The following is a 17,672-nucleotide window of genomic DNA, read 5'->3' as shown; positions in this document are numbered from 1 at the left end:
GAACCGCTTTATTGTGCCTCAACACAAAGGAAACAACTGTTTATAATAGGGGCTGGATCTAAATTATGGGTAGATACAAAACTTTCAAAGATTAACTATTATCTTATATCTGTCTGAATGTGTCAGATTTACATTAAGTTACAGATGTTACAAGTACATTCTCAACAAAGTATAGGTCAAACAAGTTTGCCAGTAACTAAAAGCTCTTCAGAAAAGATGTACATACCCTGAGTTTCCTGCCGAACACTATGACTTTCCCCCTGGTCTGTTCTTTTCTAAAGCGCCACTCCACCAAGTTCTGTCCATTCTCCCCAGGGAGGGTCATGTTTCGTCTGGCCACTGTGGGGTTGGATGCTCCCGCAAGTATATGAGGCTCCGTTTGGAAATGCGAGTCCATTCCATTGGCGTAGATGACCCTCATGGAGTTATCATAGCCCACCTGGTAGCTGTTTCTTAGCTGATCTATGGGGAGACAAACAGCAAGCGAGTGTTAAGGGAAGGTTATAGAAAACGAAGAATATTGGAGGACTATGTCAGGACCAAACTACAAACTGACTGTTTTCACCCTTCTGTTGTATGTATTGCAGTGACTTAGCATTGCATTGTAATGTTTAGATACAACTGCAACCTTAAGAATCAGAATTCATGTATTTTCTCTTTAACGTCTAAAGGTTTTCCAAAAGGCAATGCCTTGATAGCGCTATGGAGTCAGTGTCTACACTCTTTAAGGAACTCACCCGAATGGGAAAAGCTCTGCGCATGAATCTGGAATTGCACAGTATTTTAACCCTGACAAAATTACACGCTTCAGCTCTAAATTGTGCTTTGCAAATGTATTATTTCAGAGCCCAGCTGTTGAGTTTTATTAATTCACTTCAGTGCTCTGCCTATTGTAAAACCATAACTCACCATCTGACAATTTCAGCCTTAATGAATGAATAATGAGTATTTGGTCATTAATATTGATTTAACATGTGAGTTACAGCTTGATTAGCAATGTGGAACATTTCCAAGACTTAAAGCAACAGGTCAGTTTATGGAGCCATCAGGGTCATTGTTAATAATGCTAAAAACCCAGAGACTTGCAAACACACACCTTGAACCAGTGTGTAAAAGGAGTCGATGGAGGAGAGGTTGGTGGTGATGCTGACGTCATCGTCTCTTCCTGAGGTCTCAATGTCCACCGTGAGGGCTCTGTCCATCTCTCCAATCAGACTGGTGATTACCCCGGTGGGGAAGGTTACGTTGGTTAGACGTCCCTCGCTGTCATAGCTGAAAAATTACATTGGAATAGTGATTACCAACCTGGGGTACATGAGTAGGTACAAGGGAGTGTTTCGAAAGATTTTTATTTTGCTTTGTTTATCCCATAACACCTATGGAAAATATTTACAAGATGTGTCATAGGACACAAACACAACCATACAATATTCTTTACTACATTCATTGCATTAGATGTCTTAACCATTCAAACTAATATTGATTCAAACTACATATTAATATTAAACTGGATTTTTTTCATTTGGAGTTAATAAAGGGCTATTGGTTTGTGGTGTACATGAGACAAAAAGTTGTGACTACAGCACCGTCTAAAAATAAATCTCACTAATGTGTGATCAGCAGTGTGGTTTAGAGTCTTGTTCAAGGATACATTTGTGCGCTTTCTGACTGAGGTCAACTGAACAACATGACTTGGAACTTGTAACAGGCTATTTGAGTTCAGTGTGGCTTGCTTTTGACGAAAGCAGAAAGCTAGTTCAAGCTGGCTCACATTCACAAGTGGCCAGGGGACACTTTCTGACTGAATGGGGGTGAATCCTAACCCACAAACGCAATAAAATAGCCGTTATGTCACAGCTGGCTGTAGTAACAATCATTAAAGCCTATATGTGCCCACAGTGTCTTTGTGGCTATGGCAGAGTAGCTGTGACCAGCAGACACTGTCCAACATGCTGGCCAGAAGGATCTACCCCAAATTGGCATTTGGTAAAACCTTCGAGCTGGAAAATGACATTCAAATTCATTTAGCATTTTCGACATGTTCTAAATAGCATGCGCTGAAATAAAATGGTAGGTTTGGTACAGACTGAGGTTGCGCTAAAAGAAAACCCTACAGCTTCTACAGCTGGAGTGTGCACAACCATAACTCTATCAGAACTCTATATTTTTCTTATATTGTATATTACACAATATTACACATACAAACACAGTAGTGTTCAAGAATTAGTAAAAAACTCACTCATAAAATGTGGTCCAGCCAATCTGGATGCTCTTGGTGGCAAGCAGGCCGCTATTACCATGGTAAGTAAAGAGGACCAACTCCTGTCCCTGTGCTGTAAGAGATTTGAGCCCTCCATTCGTGCCAATTGTCAGCCAGATGACTTGGTTGTCGGGGGCAACAATGCGTACAGGCATTCTGTTGGGGTCGCGGCGAACCCGGAGAGTATTCCCACTGCTGTCTGTTACCGCCGTGACATCATCCTCATTGCTGTAGCTGAAGTTAAACTTATAATCACCCGTAACAAGGCTCATGGTATACTGATGCGTACCGTTGGCGTCAAACACGTAGAGCTCTTGAGAGGCTGGTGACGCAACCTCATAAAGACCCGAAGAGCCTTGCAGAGGTCGATTACGACGTATGGCACGGATTCGAATGTTTCCCAAGTCAGCCACGTAGAGTGTTCCGTCAGGAGAGACTACCAGAGAGGAAGGCCCATTTAGCCGCGCGTCTTTGGCGTAGCCGTCGCCCGTCTGATAACAGTCACAGTTGGCGTCATTCTTGCAATCGCAGTCAGAGGGCGCTCCAGCCAGGTGAGAAATCTCGCCGTCCGTGGTAACTTGTCTGATACGGTTGATCTTCTTTTCATCCGTCTCGGCGATATAGAGAACACCGCTGTAGGAGAGAGCAATGGCAGTCGCGCCTTCTAGAGTGGTCTGGATGCCACGCTTTCCCATAGCGTACTCGATTCCGGGCACCTGGCAGTGCATGGGTCTGCCCGCCACAATGCGCACCTGCCGGTTCTCCGTGATCTGTAGCACCACGTTGTTGTCAAGCACATAGATGGAGTTGTCCATTGGGTTGATGGCAAGATCTGTAGGCCACTCAAGACGCACCTGGAGAAAGGACAAACCGAGGAGAATTGTGGGTCACTTGGATTCTTGCATACATACGCACATACACACACACACACACACACACACACACACACACACACACACACACACACACACAAACACGTTATTACATCTCCCTCTTGCTCTCTCACTCCGTGCGCATTTGATGCTTGGGTCTGACACTGATGAAGAAGGATCCGTTACTTTGGAGGCTTAATACATTGTGTGCCTCTAGTTCATTCGATTTGCCTGTCGCTGGGTCATTTATTTTGCAAGGGGATGCAATTCCTCAGCGCCTAAAGGGAACGACTGTCTGGCAAACGAAAACACAACAACAAGAACAACATTGTTTGAGGATTGGAATACCTTCACTGTCTCAACTAGACTTTTAAGGATGGTATGCGAGGGTGGCCTTGTCTGGACATCTATTCATGAAAACCACGTGAGAAAACGCTTTCTAATTCTCATCTCATACAGCCGTTATACTAAGAAAGCACAAGGATTCCTCCCTTGATAATGAACTGTCTCGTCTGCCTGAATTATCCGGTTTCAATATTTCTTGAAATACCTTACAGTCTTCAATAACGCTGCCAAGTGCCAGTGGGGGATGCTTATATAACTGCATAATCTATAACTTTGCCCTTGCAAAATTATACTGACAATATAATTGTCAGTGTGTTTCTAAAGCTTTAGATGAACCTTGATGGCGAGATCTTTCTTCAGGATCTTGCTCTTTTATAGCTCAGGAGACTTAATTGAAGTTTCAGTAGTGTTTTATAAAAGTATTAACTTTGTCTCAGATGTTTCTCTTCACAAAAGAAGGAAACGTCACATATCATAGACATATTGCACAGGTATAAAAACTAATATGAACTAATTTTACACTCATACTTATTACAGTCTTTGGTATCTTGGCACACCTTGCGATCCCCTCTGAAAGTCACATGCGATTTCCGGGGTCTTTCCTCAAGAGAAACATTGAGAGACATTCGTGATTTCTCTTTCTTTTGGCCTCGTGAATTTTTCTTCAAATGACATCTCCATCCATTCTCTTTCTGCTTTTAGTTCTTGCTGTAGACTGAACCTGCACCCGGGCCACACAGGCTGGTTAAGCGTCTTTGAAGAGCACTGCATTAAAGCGTAATGGTGCTGAACTGCAGCTCATGTGGATAAAAGCTTTCTGTACTTAGCCCAGGTCCGTCTGTGATTCCACCCTTTGCATAATGCATGAACCAGACCAGATTTTACTTGGGCCAAATGTTGGATGCTCCACGACATCGCCCCTAAAATGTTTCACCAACTCGCAGGCTCACCAACTGATAGTATAGTAGCCTACTTTCATGTACTCTGGGAACGAACGTGATCTAGACAGAATGTTTTAGTACTTAAAGTGAAAAGGGGATTCCGGAGTTACTTCTGCTGTTCCTTAGTGAGGGAGGTGACAGTTGAGAGGTTGAGCTGTACTGTATATATCCTAAATGATGCACATCGATAACTCGCTACAGAAAGCGTCTGGGTAATTGTGAGGCTGACACCAGCTGTCTGGGTCTGTCCATACTTCATTGAGCTTCGCTGAGCGTGGACCCAAGGGTGTGTTGGTAAACAGTTTTGCTGTATATCTCCCTACCAAACTCCATCACAGAGACGGAGACAAATGGTTTTGTTGGGAAGATCAGAAAACTGAAGAACTGAAGAATTCCACCTCTAAGAATATGGAGTTTTTCTATGATAAAGCTGCAGGTAAACTTCAGTATTGCAGTACAGTTAGTTTATTGTACAAAAAGTTTTTAAGTAGCTACGAATCCTTATTTTCAAGCATTTCTTAATAAATATACACAATGCGGCCAAATATGAGATTTAATGAACAGCAGAAGCATCATCTATGGGCGCTATGATGATGCTCCCACAATAACTTTCAAATGTTTTGTAAACTGACTGCTAGAAATTCTAAATGGAGACGTTTTCCACAAGCTCGCTTTAGCACCAGAGTAAAAGCAGCCAGAGGGGGGAGCTCCAATGCTTGAAGGAAGTTCCTCATATGGATTTTCATATGGGTGGAGCTTCCACAGGCAGATGATTTCAGCCTTTGCTTTATTCTAGGACTACCCCACATTTAGGCCTTAACTATGTCTTGGGGTTGTTGTTTTGAAGGTTTCAAAACGCTATGTTAGAGTCCCTTTTATTGTTAATGATAAAAAACAACTATTTTAACAATAGAGAAATGCACTTAGTTTTACCACACCTGCATAAGGAAACAAACACTGATAAAATGTACAGTACATTGAATTAACTATAAGTTGCTTTGGATAAAAAATATGTTCCAAATGCATAAATGTGTAACAACAACAATGCACCATATACATAATAAATAAAATATTTATAAATAAATAAATAAAATATTAAATTATAGAATTATTAAAGTATTAATACATGTAACATTATATATATATATATATATATATAGAGAGAGAGAGAGAGAGAGAGAGAGAGAGAGAGAGAGAGAGAGAGAGAGAGAGAGAGAGAGAGAGAGAGAGATATGTTTTTAGCTTTGAACATGCAACAATGTTTGTGATAAGGACATATGATCAGGTTTAAACAGTTAATCCATTTAAATATAAAAACAGCCCAGTGGCAAAACTGGAGTCAGTTCAACTTTTCTATAAATCATATGATGACTTTCTGGCAGTAATAGCTGATGCCTTTCAACGGTGGTGAAGTACAGATGTCACTTATCAATGGCAAAATGTGTTCCCAAACTGCTTTTTTTTCTTTTGGTGTCTGCCATGTTACTCCTAACAGCTGCTACTGAAATGACTATAATATTTTCTAATGACAATGGGCAAGGGATGAGATTATGAATACTAAATGTGTTACGAAATACATAAACTAACAGTTGTTGCAGTCATGTCATTTGGTCCTATTGAAATTCTCTCCGTGTATCTATTTTTCTTTGCAAAACTGCATTGAAACAGCATATTTTGTAAAGGACCGCTACACAAATGTAGTGAATTGAAGTCTGTTGTCAAAACAATCATCAGTTTACTCAATTACCAAAATAATCATTAGCGACAGCCCTACTGCCTTCAGCAGATGAGTGTGGATATATACCTGTCCAATATGCATGCTAGTATCGCAGGTCAGAGGGCGAGCAGATGTGAGGTCATTAGACCCCAGCAGTGTGGAGATGATACCGTTCCTGTCCACCTTACGGATCATGGTGCCATCCACAAAGTATATGAAGCCATTCTTGTCCACTGCAATGCCTGCATAGAGAGAAAGAGGACCCAGATGTGACAGCTGCAAACAGACACACAGCTCTCACAAAACAGCCAAAACACGGCTGGTACACATGTCACGCTTGCCCCTGTGGTTTCCAGGTCACCGAAGACGAAGCGCTTGGTAAATAATTCACAGTTTGCTTTCGGATGGTGAATTATTCCTGAGCAAGAGGAATGTGGAGAGCAAATGCTATTCAGGTTGATGAACACAGGCCTCACTCGTTCAGTCTGTGTGTTGGGATGCTACCTAAAATACACTTTGCTGTGCTATTGTTATTATTTGTAAAAGTGTCCAATATTAGGGGGTTACTGAGATGCGGTGAATAGCAATTTTAACATGAGGTGACCTGCTGTATCACAATGTAATTCAAACAATTTTACACTTTTATTTACAACATCTAACTCTGTGAAAATAATACCTGAATAGCCAAAGAGAGCAAAGCGGCGGATTTCTTACGTTTTTGTGTGAACCTCTGCAGAAGACCTTAGGAGCCTATCACAGTTTTGCCGTTTAATAACTGCTATTCCTTGTTCGTGAACAAAGCTACATAAATAATAAGTAATCATATTTATCTTTCCCAATACACAAGACATCGTAATGCAGAATGAAATATCACAGCCATCCTTGAATAAGAACAAATATGCATTTACAGCAAATTACAGCATGTGCTCTATTACACATTTTCCATGCACTGAATTTGGAGCCCATTATGGTTTGGTGGTTTTAAATAATTTACCTTTGGGTCCCAGCAGAAGCGCCTCCGTGGCCTTGCCGCCATCACCGCATCTAGCTTCATCGAAGGGTAGACACTGCTCTCCAGTCCCTGCCACAACCTCTACGTTCTGCAACAGTTCTTTGGCTCCCGTCAGGGCTTTAGGCTTGAAGATCCGCCGTGAGTTGGTGTCCGACACGTACAGCTGACCTGTCATCGGGTCTGTTGCTAGGTAGTATCTATGCGCAGGATTGTTGCTAGTGGGACAAAGAGATATTTTACAATGCAATACAGAATTAGAGGCAATAGAGTACAGTAGCACATAAATAGAAACAGCAGTCCCATAAATGATTTGAACACTCAAGTCAAAGCTAAAAATGTATGCATTCATGTGTTTAAATCATAGTCCAATCAGAGAATATTTGAAGTGTTCAAATAGTTTTAGGGACATATACACTGTAAAAATCTATTACAAATTATATAAAAAAACGTATAACTGTACATACAGGTACAAAAACAGAACTGACTGGGTAAACAAGTTTTAAGACAACATATCCGTCACTAAATATAACCGAAACACGAGACTCTCATGAATGGACAGTGTTTCTCACGCAGACGGTTGTGTTTATACTATTGAAGATGAGCGAATGTACTTGATTTGCCCGACCAGTTAGAGGGGAAAGAAGTTGAGCACTCTGTCAGACTGAACCTAATGCGTTATGACTGGAAATCACTATCGTCTGACACAACCATAATGATGCCCACCAAACTGTCACATCCTTTCAATCATTTGCACTTCCCACACGCACCCCTACAACGGAGCGGAAAAGCCAGCGAGCAACGTGAAGTGATGTATCTGTTGAAGAAAATCAACAACCCGTCGCAGTGTTTCAATTAAAAGCGACTAAGCACTAAGAATAGCTGCAGACACCTCGCGAGATGGTTGGCTGCAGGGCAGGCCGTGCTCAATGACATATTGCGAGACAGATGAGAGCTGCTAAAGCGCTTCTTTGCACAGTGACGGGCTGCTAACTTATTTATATCTTAATTTTTATTTAACCCTGCGATGCATGAATTATTTAATGAAAAATGAAAAAAGATTGTTTCTATACGGATCGTAGCCGTATCTCTGTGCTGTGTTTTAAGAGCTGAAAAATACATCTATCAACACAAACACCCCCATCACATAAAGGTCAAGAGTCAAAGATAATCACCTTTAGATGTCACATCACACCCTGAATGGGTAAAAACAGCTTTGAAAGATCGGCCTGTTATATGTCTCACTACACCATGCATCAGAAAGTTAAGCTTTATTCATATTATTATAACGATAATAACAACAACAATAATAATAAAAATAAACCATATTATTATCAGAACAAAACATACAATAACAACAAGTATTATGATCATATTATTATTTGTTATTATTATTAATTATTTAATATTTTTAATAATATTTATTTTTAATGATATATATTATGTATGTACTGCTTTAAGGGCAAAGAGTCCTATGTTTGAGCACAGGTCAGGTTGAGAACAGGCTATTTAAGAAAAAATGTGAAAAAGACAATACAAATTAAATTGTGTTCATATCACTAATCATAACAGTTTGAATGAACAAACTTCCAGCAACCTAAAACATAAAAATCGACTCAAGAAAAATGCCAAGAAGGTCAAAACACGATCTTCGTTACTGTTCCTATGTGGCAAAGACGCCACATTGCACTTACAGAAAATAAAGCCACAAAGTAATGCACCATATAACACATTTTACAGTGACAAATGGAAACAACTGTGGGTTGTGGGAGTAAAGCGGGGATGGGAGAGGCTTAGAGGTGGCTTTCTTTAAGGACACTGAGGTTTGGGGTCAATAATCTCTTAAATTTACGAGGCTCTGTGGAGCATTAGGCTATATGGGCACGCCTTGATGATACATACAGATGAGGCGAGACATTTGGATGGGAGGAAGACGAACACCAGCCATTAGGTGGCTTCTAATGTTCACCAGGCCGAAACTGCGGTTGTGAATTAATAACTCTTAGCACTTATTAATTCAGAATCATTAATGCTTAATGGGTCGTTTTTGTTTCTCAGAAGCATTCTAAAAATACGGCCCTTCTAATTACTTAAACTCAACTCTTTTGCCCACACACCGTGTAACTGTATAGCAAAGTTGGCCTCTAATTCCATTTTAAATGATTTGGTGGGAGACGGAGAGGAATGGTTAGCATGTCCACGGGATTCCTAAATTTATCCCCGGTCGCAAATTTATTCAACAGGCACTAATGGCTTTGGCTGGGCCGCTTCAAATTAGTCACATTTGTTTCCATTCATGAGCTACATACGTCTGCGATTGAACCCTACAGAGGTTTCAAACAGAACTTAATGTAGGAAATCAATGACTGCAGCACTCTGTACATGGCCTTTCAAGTGGAACTACTCAAACATCTGTGGGATGATGAGGGCCTATTTGCAGTATTTATCAGGAACTCTTGCTCGTCCTGGGTGGAGACACATGGAGCGGTTAACTCCAGTGCTGGAGACCTGTCAAGCAAGGTTTATGTGTTCCCGAGAAAACAGGTTTCCACCACTGTCAGCTAAAATGGACGTCTGTGTATTTTTCTTAAAGCCTTTCTGACCGCATGAACCACAGAATCAAAGGTCCAGGCGCAATCTGACGACATCTTTCTTCCTGAGCTACCAAGGCATCTTTTGTCTTTCTGGTTCATTCAATATGCCACATTAAAAGAAAATGTTTCACTCGAGTTACATAGACGTCTTAGCTAAGCTACCCTTATATCACTTGAGCTATATAAATGTCTAGCCTTACATCCCAGCCAAAACAGCACGATGAAGAGAGGTTTTACAGAAAAATGTTGAAGGGAATTTCTCATTGTGTGGGGGATAAGGCGTGGGAACTTCCACATGGGAATTTTGATGATGATGATTTATACACCATTTACAAAACGTGCAAGATTTTCTTGAAATGTAGTTTAAATAGAAAATGACAGCTATCGAGTTGAGTTATTCTAACAAGTGCTTCAGGAATTCAGATATGTTGTCATAACCTGTAGAAGACCTCCGGAGCAGTTTTTTTTAAAGGATCAACTCAATTCCTTCACCATCAACAGAAACATCTCAAGTACTTACATATTTTAACATTCTGTGGCTCTAAAGCATTGATTCCCAACCTTATCAAGTATACGTTCCTTCATGCCAAACCAGATAATTTTTTTAGCAATATCACTGAAATAATTTAAATGTCCATTATTCCAAGGACAAACCACTTATGCTTTGGGAGAAAAACATAGACTCACCCAGTAACTTTGAGTTTTAGTAATACTGTATGCTATTGTACAATTGAATTGATATTGGTTAGATTAGAACAAAATAGGATAGAATGCTGTATTGTTGTGAAGAAAAACATATCAATACATTTAGCAGCTTTTTATTTTAAGCATTTATATTTGATGTCGTTTTGGAATACAAAAGGCGGTGGTTGGGAATCAGTGCTCTACAGTGAATGAAGTGCCATTTCATGCAATAATAATAATAAAAAAACATCTCAAGTGTAATCTTAAACTGTCATTGGTACTGCAGGAGAACCCGAAGCGGGTGACATATTTACTTTCCTTGCGATGGCATGCAACAACCCTTATGAGACAAACCATTTTATAATGAACAGATTTGTTGTCAGAATGCACCAGACGAGGATGTGCTATGTATTCATGAGACTGTAAAATAAATAGATATGTATATATTCGGAATGGCTTACCTATGTCTGAAATCTTTATTTCTTAGGAGAGCAGAGGGGAAAAAGAGCAGAAATAGAAGAGATAAGAAAAAGGAGAGAGTGTAAAAGCGCAGAAGCACATACATCTTTGTCAAGAAGAGAAAAAAACAGGTATGCATATATTAATCTTCTCCTCACACATGGATGGGAAATAAAGCGAGAGAGGCAGAGCTGTTAACTGTACTCTGTCTTGTTTCTTAAACAGAGTTGGATGTGTGAATATTCCACCTGGGAGCCGAGGAACAGTGTGAGCTCACGGCGCACGCTGAGGTTAACTGGCCCATAATAGCAAATTGATTGTGTCCCAGACAATGAAAAGCAATTCCTTAAGTGTTGCCTTTAGCTGTATGGAAGTCACGCTGTGAATATGTCACACAGAGGACCACCATTTCATTTGCTTTATCCATGTGTTTTACTGCCTTAATGAAGGAATTTAATTTAAAGGAGCAGAAGTACACACAGAGATGATATTGAGACCTGTTTAGTGCCGGGCCATTTATAGAGCGCTTGCGTGCGAGAGCGTATGAGAGATTTTATGCCGGTATCGAGTTGGGGGCAGATGGAGGAAAAGAAAGATGATAAGATAAGGTTAAAAATACAGTAAGTGTCAATGACAAAAAGACACAGATGGGGAAAACATGAGATGGAAGACAAGAGCTGACTAAAAGGCCCAGACGGTTTAGACTGAAAATGGGATAAGCGATAAGGCGAGAGAGGAGATAAGAGACAGTGGTCATGTATCACTGCGATGGCTAAATGAGGTGTTGCAGGAGAGTGGAGAGTGACATGGAGGACCCACTAGGCCCCGTGGAGTGTGAGGGAAGAATTTATGATCGTTTCGGCGAGAGTTTGTAAAAGACCCGAGACACGGCTCTGGTTTCATACGGAGGTGCCCTGAGAGCACTTTGAAAGAATATCTGTGCGTCTCTTTCTGTGTGTATGTGTGAGTCCACTCTAGATCTAAGCAAAGGAAATGACAGGTCGTGAGGTTTGAAAGAAAAGGGCACATGTGTTCACCTTATGTTTGTAATGTATAGCGTTTAGACACACACGTTTGCACAGCTATCTTTATGAGGACATACATTGACACAATGCAATCTCTAGCCCGTTACCCTAACCATCAGAACTACATGCCTGACCCTAACCCTTACCCTAAACCTAATTATAACCTAAACCTTAAAACCAACTCTTCACCCTCAAACAGCCCTTTAAAGGGGTCTCTGGAAGTGAGAACCAGCCAAAATGTCCTCACGTTACTCTCCTTGTCCTCACACCGCTGGTCTACAACTCAAACCGGTCCTCACAAATATAGATGTACAAGTACACACACACACACACACACACACACACACACACACACACACACACACACACGACATCACTCACCCAGTTAATCCTTGCTGAAAGGCAGGTCAATGAGTGGTTGGCTTATTAAAGTGTTTGATCGCTTCAGTGACAAAAAAAACACTTGGTTGGAATGTAGGCCTACAATTTCTTTTATATAATGTACTTTAGGAGGGTTGCATTATAAATGGTAGCTATGTCCCTTCATGCTTCACACTTTGGCGAATCGCAACAAATCTTTCTATTAAAGAGGACAAATCTGAACAACTTTTGGTGATATTATCCCTTTAAGGATAATTTGAGTCGAACACAAAACAAAACACACACACTTTAGCTTGCATTAAGAAATTAAAACTAATCTTTCCCAAATTTAGAGGACCAGCAGTTGTGTGTTTGCTATTGTACCTGAGCTTGTAGCCAAACGGAGGTGCCAAATTGATTTTGAGTGCCAACTCAAACATAAGTACAATAGATTTGGTGCCTAATGCCTTGTATCCGACACATTAATTACATCTGATAAATCAACCTAACAAAAATGCAAACAATACCTTTACAGCCATATTAAAATCGCAGCGGTTAAATCAAAAACATTTTGCTTAAACCAAAACATTCTGTTTAGTGCTCTATATCGCTGCCAACTAAACAATGTTATATCTCCGCGCCCGGTAAATAAACACGCTGTGTCTTTGATGCGGGCTGGACCATCTTAATAGAAGGCTTGTGGTAGATGATAAAAAGAGAGGTATGGGAATATGCATTTCTTCTTGCCATTAAAGAGCACCAGTAATGAGTCACCCACCCTCAGATGAGAACACGCTGTGTTGTTTTCACGCCGCATGATCTTTATACCGGGCTGTCATGGAGCATTGAATTTACTGTTTAATATCATCAGTGTTTTAGCTATATCGTACTGTAGGTCCTTGATGTTTCTATTCATTCCCGTCTCTTACCTCAGCTCCATGACACTTGTAACGTTCCCCGAGGGAAAGATGCGTCTGATGTAGTTGAAGTCTCCGACGAAAATGCTGCCGTCGGACCCGCAGGCCAGAGCCACAGGAGCCAGCAGCTTGTTGCCGTCAGCCTGACCGTTACAGCTAGGACAGGAGATACTGCGTCTGCGCCCATTGCCCATAATGGTGCTGATCACTGGGGGCTGCTGGGAGATGTAGACGTTCTCACCGTTGCCTTTGTACAGGATTCCTGTAAGACAGAGTTGTGTGAGTGAGCTGTGAATAGTATGAATGTGATGTAATATCTATAGCTTTGATTTTGGTTATGTTACTTTTATCCATGTGTTTATTCATTGATATATAACATATTTTAAGAAGGCATGTTAAAATTAGCAATCAAAGAAAATACATATACAAAATAAAATTCAGTGCCGCTGCATGAATTTACAACTCCTAATTTGTCTTTTGAGGCAAAACAGTTCTGGGAAAAGCACACCCTGCAGCATCCTCGGTTTAGACTGCTCAAGGGCATAAAGGTGATAGTTTATGGAACACCTACAATCATTGAGTTACTGAAACGATCTGGATCTTTAGCCACTACACCAAACCAATCCTCTAGAAATAACCAGGCTCACACTGAATTTTAACACTCATCATTCACACCATCCTGCACATCACATGATCGTTTGAAAAATATTTTGACTAATTTTATGATTCTTTTAGCCAAGTATGGCAGTCTCAGTCCTGTTTAACACATTTTACATTTATGCATTAAGCAGATGCTTTTATCATTTGGCAGATGCTTTTATATGCATCAGTACTGCGCCATCATTGACTAGTAGGAAAAATAAGATCGTAGTCAAAGGTGCCATCAAATTTTTTGATTTCCGAAATTCTTCAAAATATATCATTTTTGTTTAAAGTAGTTCACCTCAAAATTTGTCCCAATTGATGTTCCATAGAAGGAATAAAAATAACACATTTTTGGAATGAACAACTCCTTTAACAGAACAAAAAAAATTATACAATAATTTTTCCTAATATAGTAGTAATGATGTTCAAGAAATGTCAGTTGCTAACATTCTTCCAAATATCTTTCTTTGTGTTCATCAGAACAAAGACATTTATATACAGGTTTGGAAAAACTTGAGGGTAATGAGTAAATGATGTAAATGATGACAGAATTTTCATTTTTGGGTGAACTGTCCATTTCAGCTACAGAACCTACCACACAAGCGTTTCATTTGGCAGACCCAGTAAAAAAAAGAAGAAAATAGGTCTGAAATGTAATCGGTCAAAACATATACACGTTTAATTAAATGAGAGTTTATCTATGCCGTTTCATTACAGCTATAATAACCCCCAAAAATGATGCAGAGCAGAGCAGTGCAGCTGATTAAATATTCTACCTTGTTATCCATACCTTTGCCAAAAGTCATTATTTTTATGATATAATTATACAAATAAACAAGCAACCATATCTAACTAATGATATCAATAATTAGGAAAAAAGAACCCTTTCATATCTCAAGCATTAGCATTTCGCAAACTGTAATTAATTTTTGGCTTTGAATATTTTTTCCTCAGATGATTTTTACCTTCTCAAGAAATAATCAAAGGGCATCAAATTGGTTCACAAAACTGTCGAGCAAAGTATTGTTTTGATAATTCCAGCAGTGAGAAAGGGGCAATCTGGCGGCGGTTTAAAATTGATAAACAGCCCAAACGCACTCTGCCAGAATGATTATACTGTACGGCAAATACAACTTAAGAAAATCCATTAAGATCTCATGATAGACTGAGTGGTAAGTGCAATGTAGTAAGTGTAAAACATTTTTTTCTGTGTATACATATTCAAAAAGTATACATTTACATTTATGCATTTGGCAGACGCTTTTATCCAAAGCGACTTACTCTGCATTGTACTATACATTTGTTTCTGACTATGTGCAATCCCCTGGGATCGAGCCCATGACCTTGGCGTTGCTAGCGCCATGCTCTAACCACTGAGCCACAGGAAAGCTATATAATAAAAGCACAAAAATAAAAAATCCCTGAAAGTATAAATACCAAAAAACTGTAATACAATTAACACATCATCTCACTACTGCTGTTGTTGTTAAGCCATAACTGTGTCACATTTTAGTATGTGAACAACTTATTACCCATATCAATACCCATTGTGACTAAAGCTATTTCCTCTTTTCCCCTCTGTGACTGCATCTTTTCAATTCTGAATCGAGCTAATACACCAGAGATAATCTCATAGCCACAGAGACTGTGAACTGATGAGCCTGTAAGATTGGGCCTGTGTGGAAAATGCATGTGTGACTCGCTGTGTGTGTGTACATGTATGTGTGTTAAACAGTGGGGAAATGCCACAGGCTGTGGGTTCGGGCTGTGTGATGAGCTTGCTTGTCCTCGGTTTTGAATTTGATTTGTGCTTTAAGATTCTGCCTGAGAACAAACTGTAATGGTGCACTTATAGCAACACCTGAGATTGACTGTGCAAACCTCACTACAGTGTGTCACTCGCTTTATTCTTCAGATAAGGTAAGTATTATTCTTTAAAGCTTTTTCTTCATGTAAGACTGAAGTAATATGAGTAATAAAAAGATTTGCACAATATAAATGTGTAGGTGTTGGAGTTGTGATTAATAACAAGCTAAGGTTTATCCATTAGAAGATCACCCTGTCTGGTTTTACCCCTTGAAAATGAGCACTAACAAATTATGATTTCAAGTTTAAACACTTGTCTACAACTGTTCAGGGCAGTCTTCAAAGCTAAATTCCAAAAAACCTTATGAAACTTCTAGTCAACTTTTTAAGAAACATGGCGCATGTAGGCCAAAACATGCAGGAGAGATCAAGCCTCTGGTTGGCAATAAGTTGGAACATGGGGGGTCTTTTATCAGGCTCTAGAGTGGAAAAAAGGTATGGATTTCTAGAAGAGGCTTTTGATCTTTCTTTAATGCTGGTTAGGATCAAGGGGGACACTAGGAGAGGAGGGTCAGCAGGAGTCATCACTAAAATCCATGATTATGGACAGGGATATTTTCACTAGATATGAAAGTGAATTACAAATGGTTGAAGATGAGACGAGCATCTGGTTAAAGGGCAGTGTTGTGACGTTTATATCTAAGCGTTAATATCTTTTGTATTTTATGCTGCCTTCACGTGCATTCGATAATTCCCACTTTAACCCGAAAATCATTTATGGAACGGTGCTCTTTTAATGTTAGCAGATACTTGTAATGTTTTAATGCTACTAAATCATTAGTAACTTTACTATTTTAATGTTACTAAATACTTTTAATGTAACTAAATCTAGACATTACTTCCGGGTTGAAGTGGGAATTATCAAATTTCCCAGAGCACGCGAAGGCAGCATAAAATGCAAAAGATATTAACATTTCAAGTATATTTATTACATTTTCATTCAGTAGTATGTTTTTATTGATAATATTGAGCTATTCAATAAGCTTCTGAAATTTGTATAAATGTGCAGCTAAGGGCAATAAGGCATTTTCTAGCTATTGAATACCTGCTTTCACCATGGAAGGAAACATTCAATTTTAACAATGTTTGAAATGTAAAGCGCATGTTGCTTCAGCATGTTTTCTCCATTTATAACAGATCAATACCGCATGAACGTAATAAAGCAAGTGATGGAAAGTTTCATTTAGCAAACAAGAACCAGGGCATCCGTAAAAACAATACAAATTACCCTTCTGGGAACAGGAGATATTCGGTCCGACACTTACAAAAGCCCAGAAGTAAGGCATATGTGTGATTTGAAATTCACATTGATATTCTCAGCAGCCTCCTCCATTTACGTTCTTAGCGGAAGCAGAAAAATCACATTAAATGGCAAGCACCAGACAGAAAGCTGAGGACACATGACACCTGTTAAGCTAGGCCTTAGACTTTAATACAGCATGCTGAATTTAATGGGGTTGCTGGCTCCGCGTTCTCTCAGAAAAAGCAAACAAGACGGAGAAAGAAGAGATGGAGGGCATCAGGGAGAGACAAGCGATTCGCAGATGGAGCAGAAATAACATGTGCCACCACGAACCGCTGTCATCCACTCAGAGCGTTCAAATTGGAGTCCAGCACAAGTCTCCTGTCAACTGTGAACTCCACTAACTTCCTACTGAAGTAAAGAGAGAGACTGTTCGAAAACATGGTGCATTCTTCCTACTAAAAGCCATCGTTCTTAACAACAAGAAACTGATTTTGGATGCTCTTCATAGACAGCACAGACTGAGTGAGACTCGACTCGCAACTGATATCGATTATTGTTAGCATATTGTAAAGGGGGCTCGTCCAGGATGTTTTAATTTAAAATACCGCCTTAGTGGGAAAGTGAGAATATGAGTTAGATTTTTTAAGGGCGTCTATTTGTATTTCGTACAGTACGTGTGTGTGTGTGTGTGTGAATGTCAGCGGACAAAACCAAAGACCTTCAAGAGTGCGA

General features: G+C 39.8%; 1 protein-coding gene across 14 annotated transcripts in view; it reads right to left on the bottom strand.

The window, feature by feature from the left end:
• The window catches only part of tenm3 (teneurin transmembrane protein 3), a 308,707-nt gene that overhangs the window by 6,618 nt on the left and 284,417 nt on the right, over positions 1–17,672 (bottom strand). For 10 of the 14 annotated variants that reach the window (XM_057332728.1, XM_057332729.1, XM_057332727.1 and 7 more), the window contains 7 exons: positions 13,196–13,445; positions 10,884–10,904; positions 7,130–7,362; positions 6,223–6,377; positions 2,240–3,114; positions 1,097–1,272; positions 227–462 (listed from right to left, as the gene is read on the bottom strand). In XM_057332728.1, coding sequence (XP_057188711.1) covers positions 227–462; positions 1,097–1,272; positions 2,240–3,114; positions 6,223–6,377; positions 7,130–7,362; positions 10,884–10,904; positions 13,196–13,445 — 1,946 coding nt within the window. The remainder of the gene's footprint in view (positions 1–226; positions 463–1,096; positions 1,273–2,239; positions 3,115–6,222; positions 6,378–7,129; positions 7,363–10,883; positions 10,905–13,195; positions 13,446–17,672) is intronic. The other 4 variants (XM_057332730.1, XM_057332732.1, XM_057332734.1 and 1 more) reach the window with 1 other exon arrangement.

This window comes from Triplophysa rosa, linkage group LG4 (genome assembly GCF_024868665.1).
Source record: "Triplophysa rosa linkage group LG4, Trosa_1v2, whole genome shotgun sequence".
In the NCBI taxonomy this organism is placed as follows: Eukaryota; Metazoa; Chordata; class Actinopteri; order Cypriniformes; family Nemacheilidae; genus Triplophysa; species Triplophysa rosa.
Note: the sequence above shows the minus strand (reverse complement) of the source record. Positions and strands in the feature narration are given on the sequence as shown.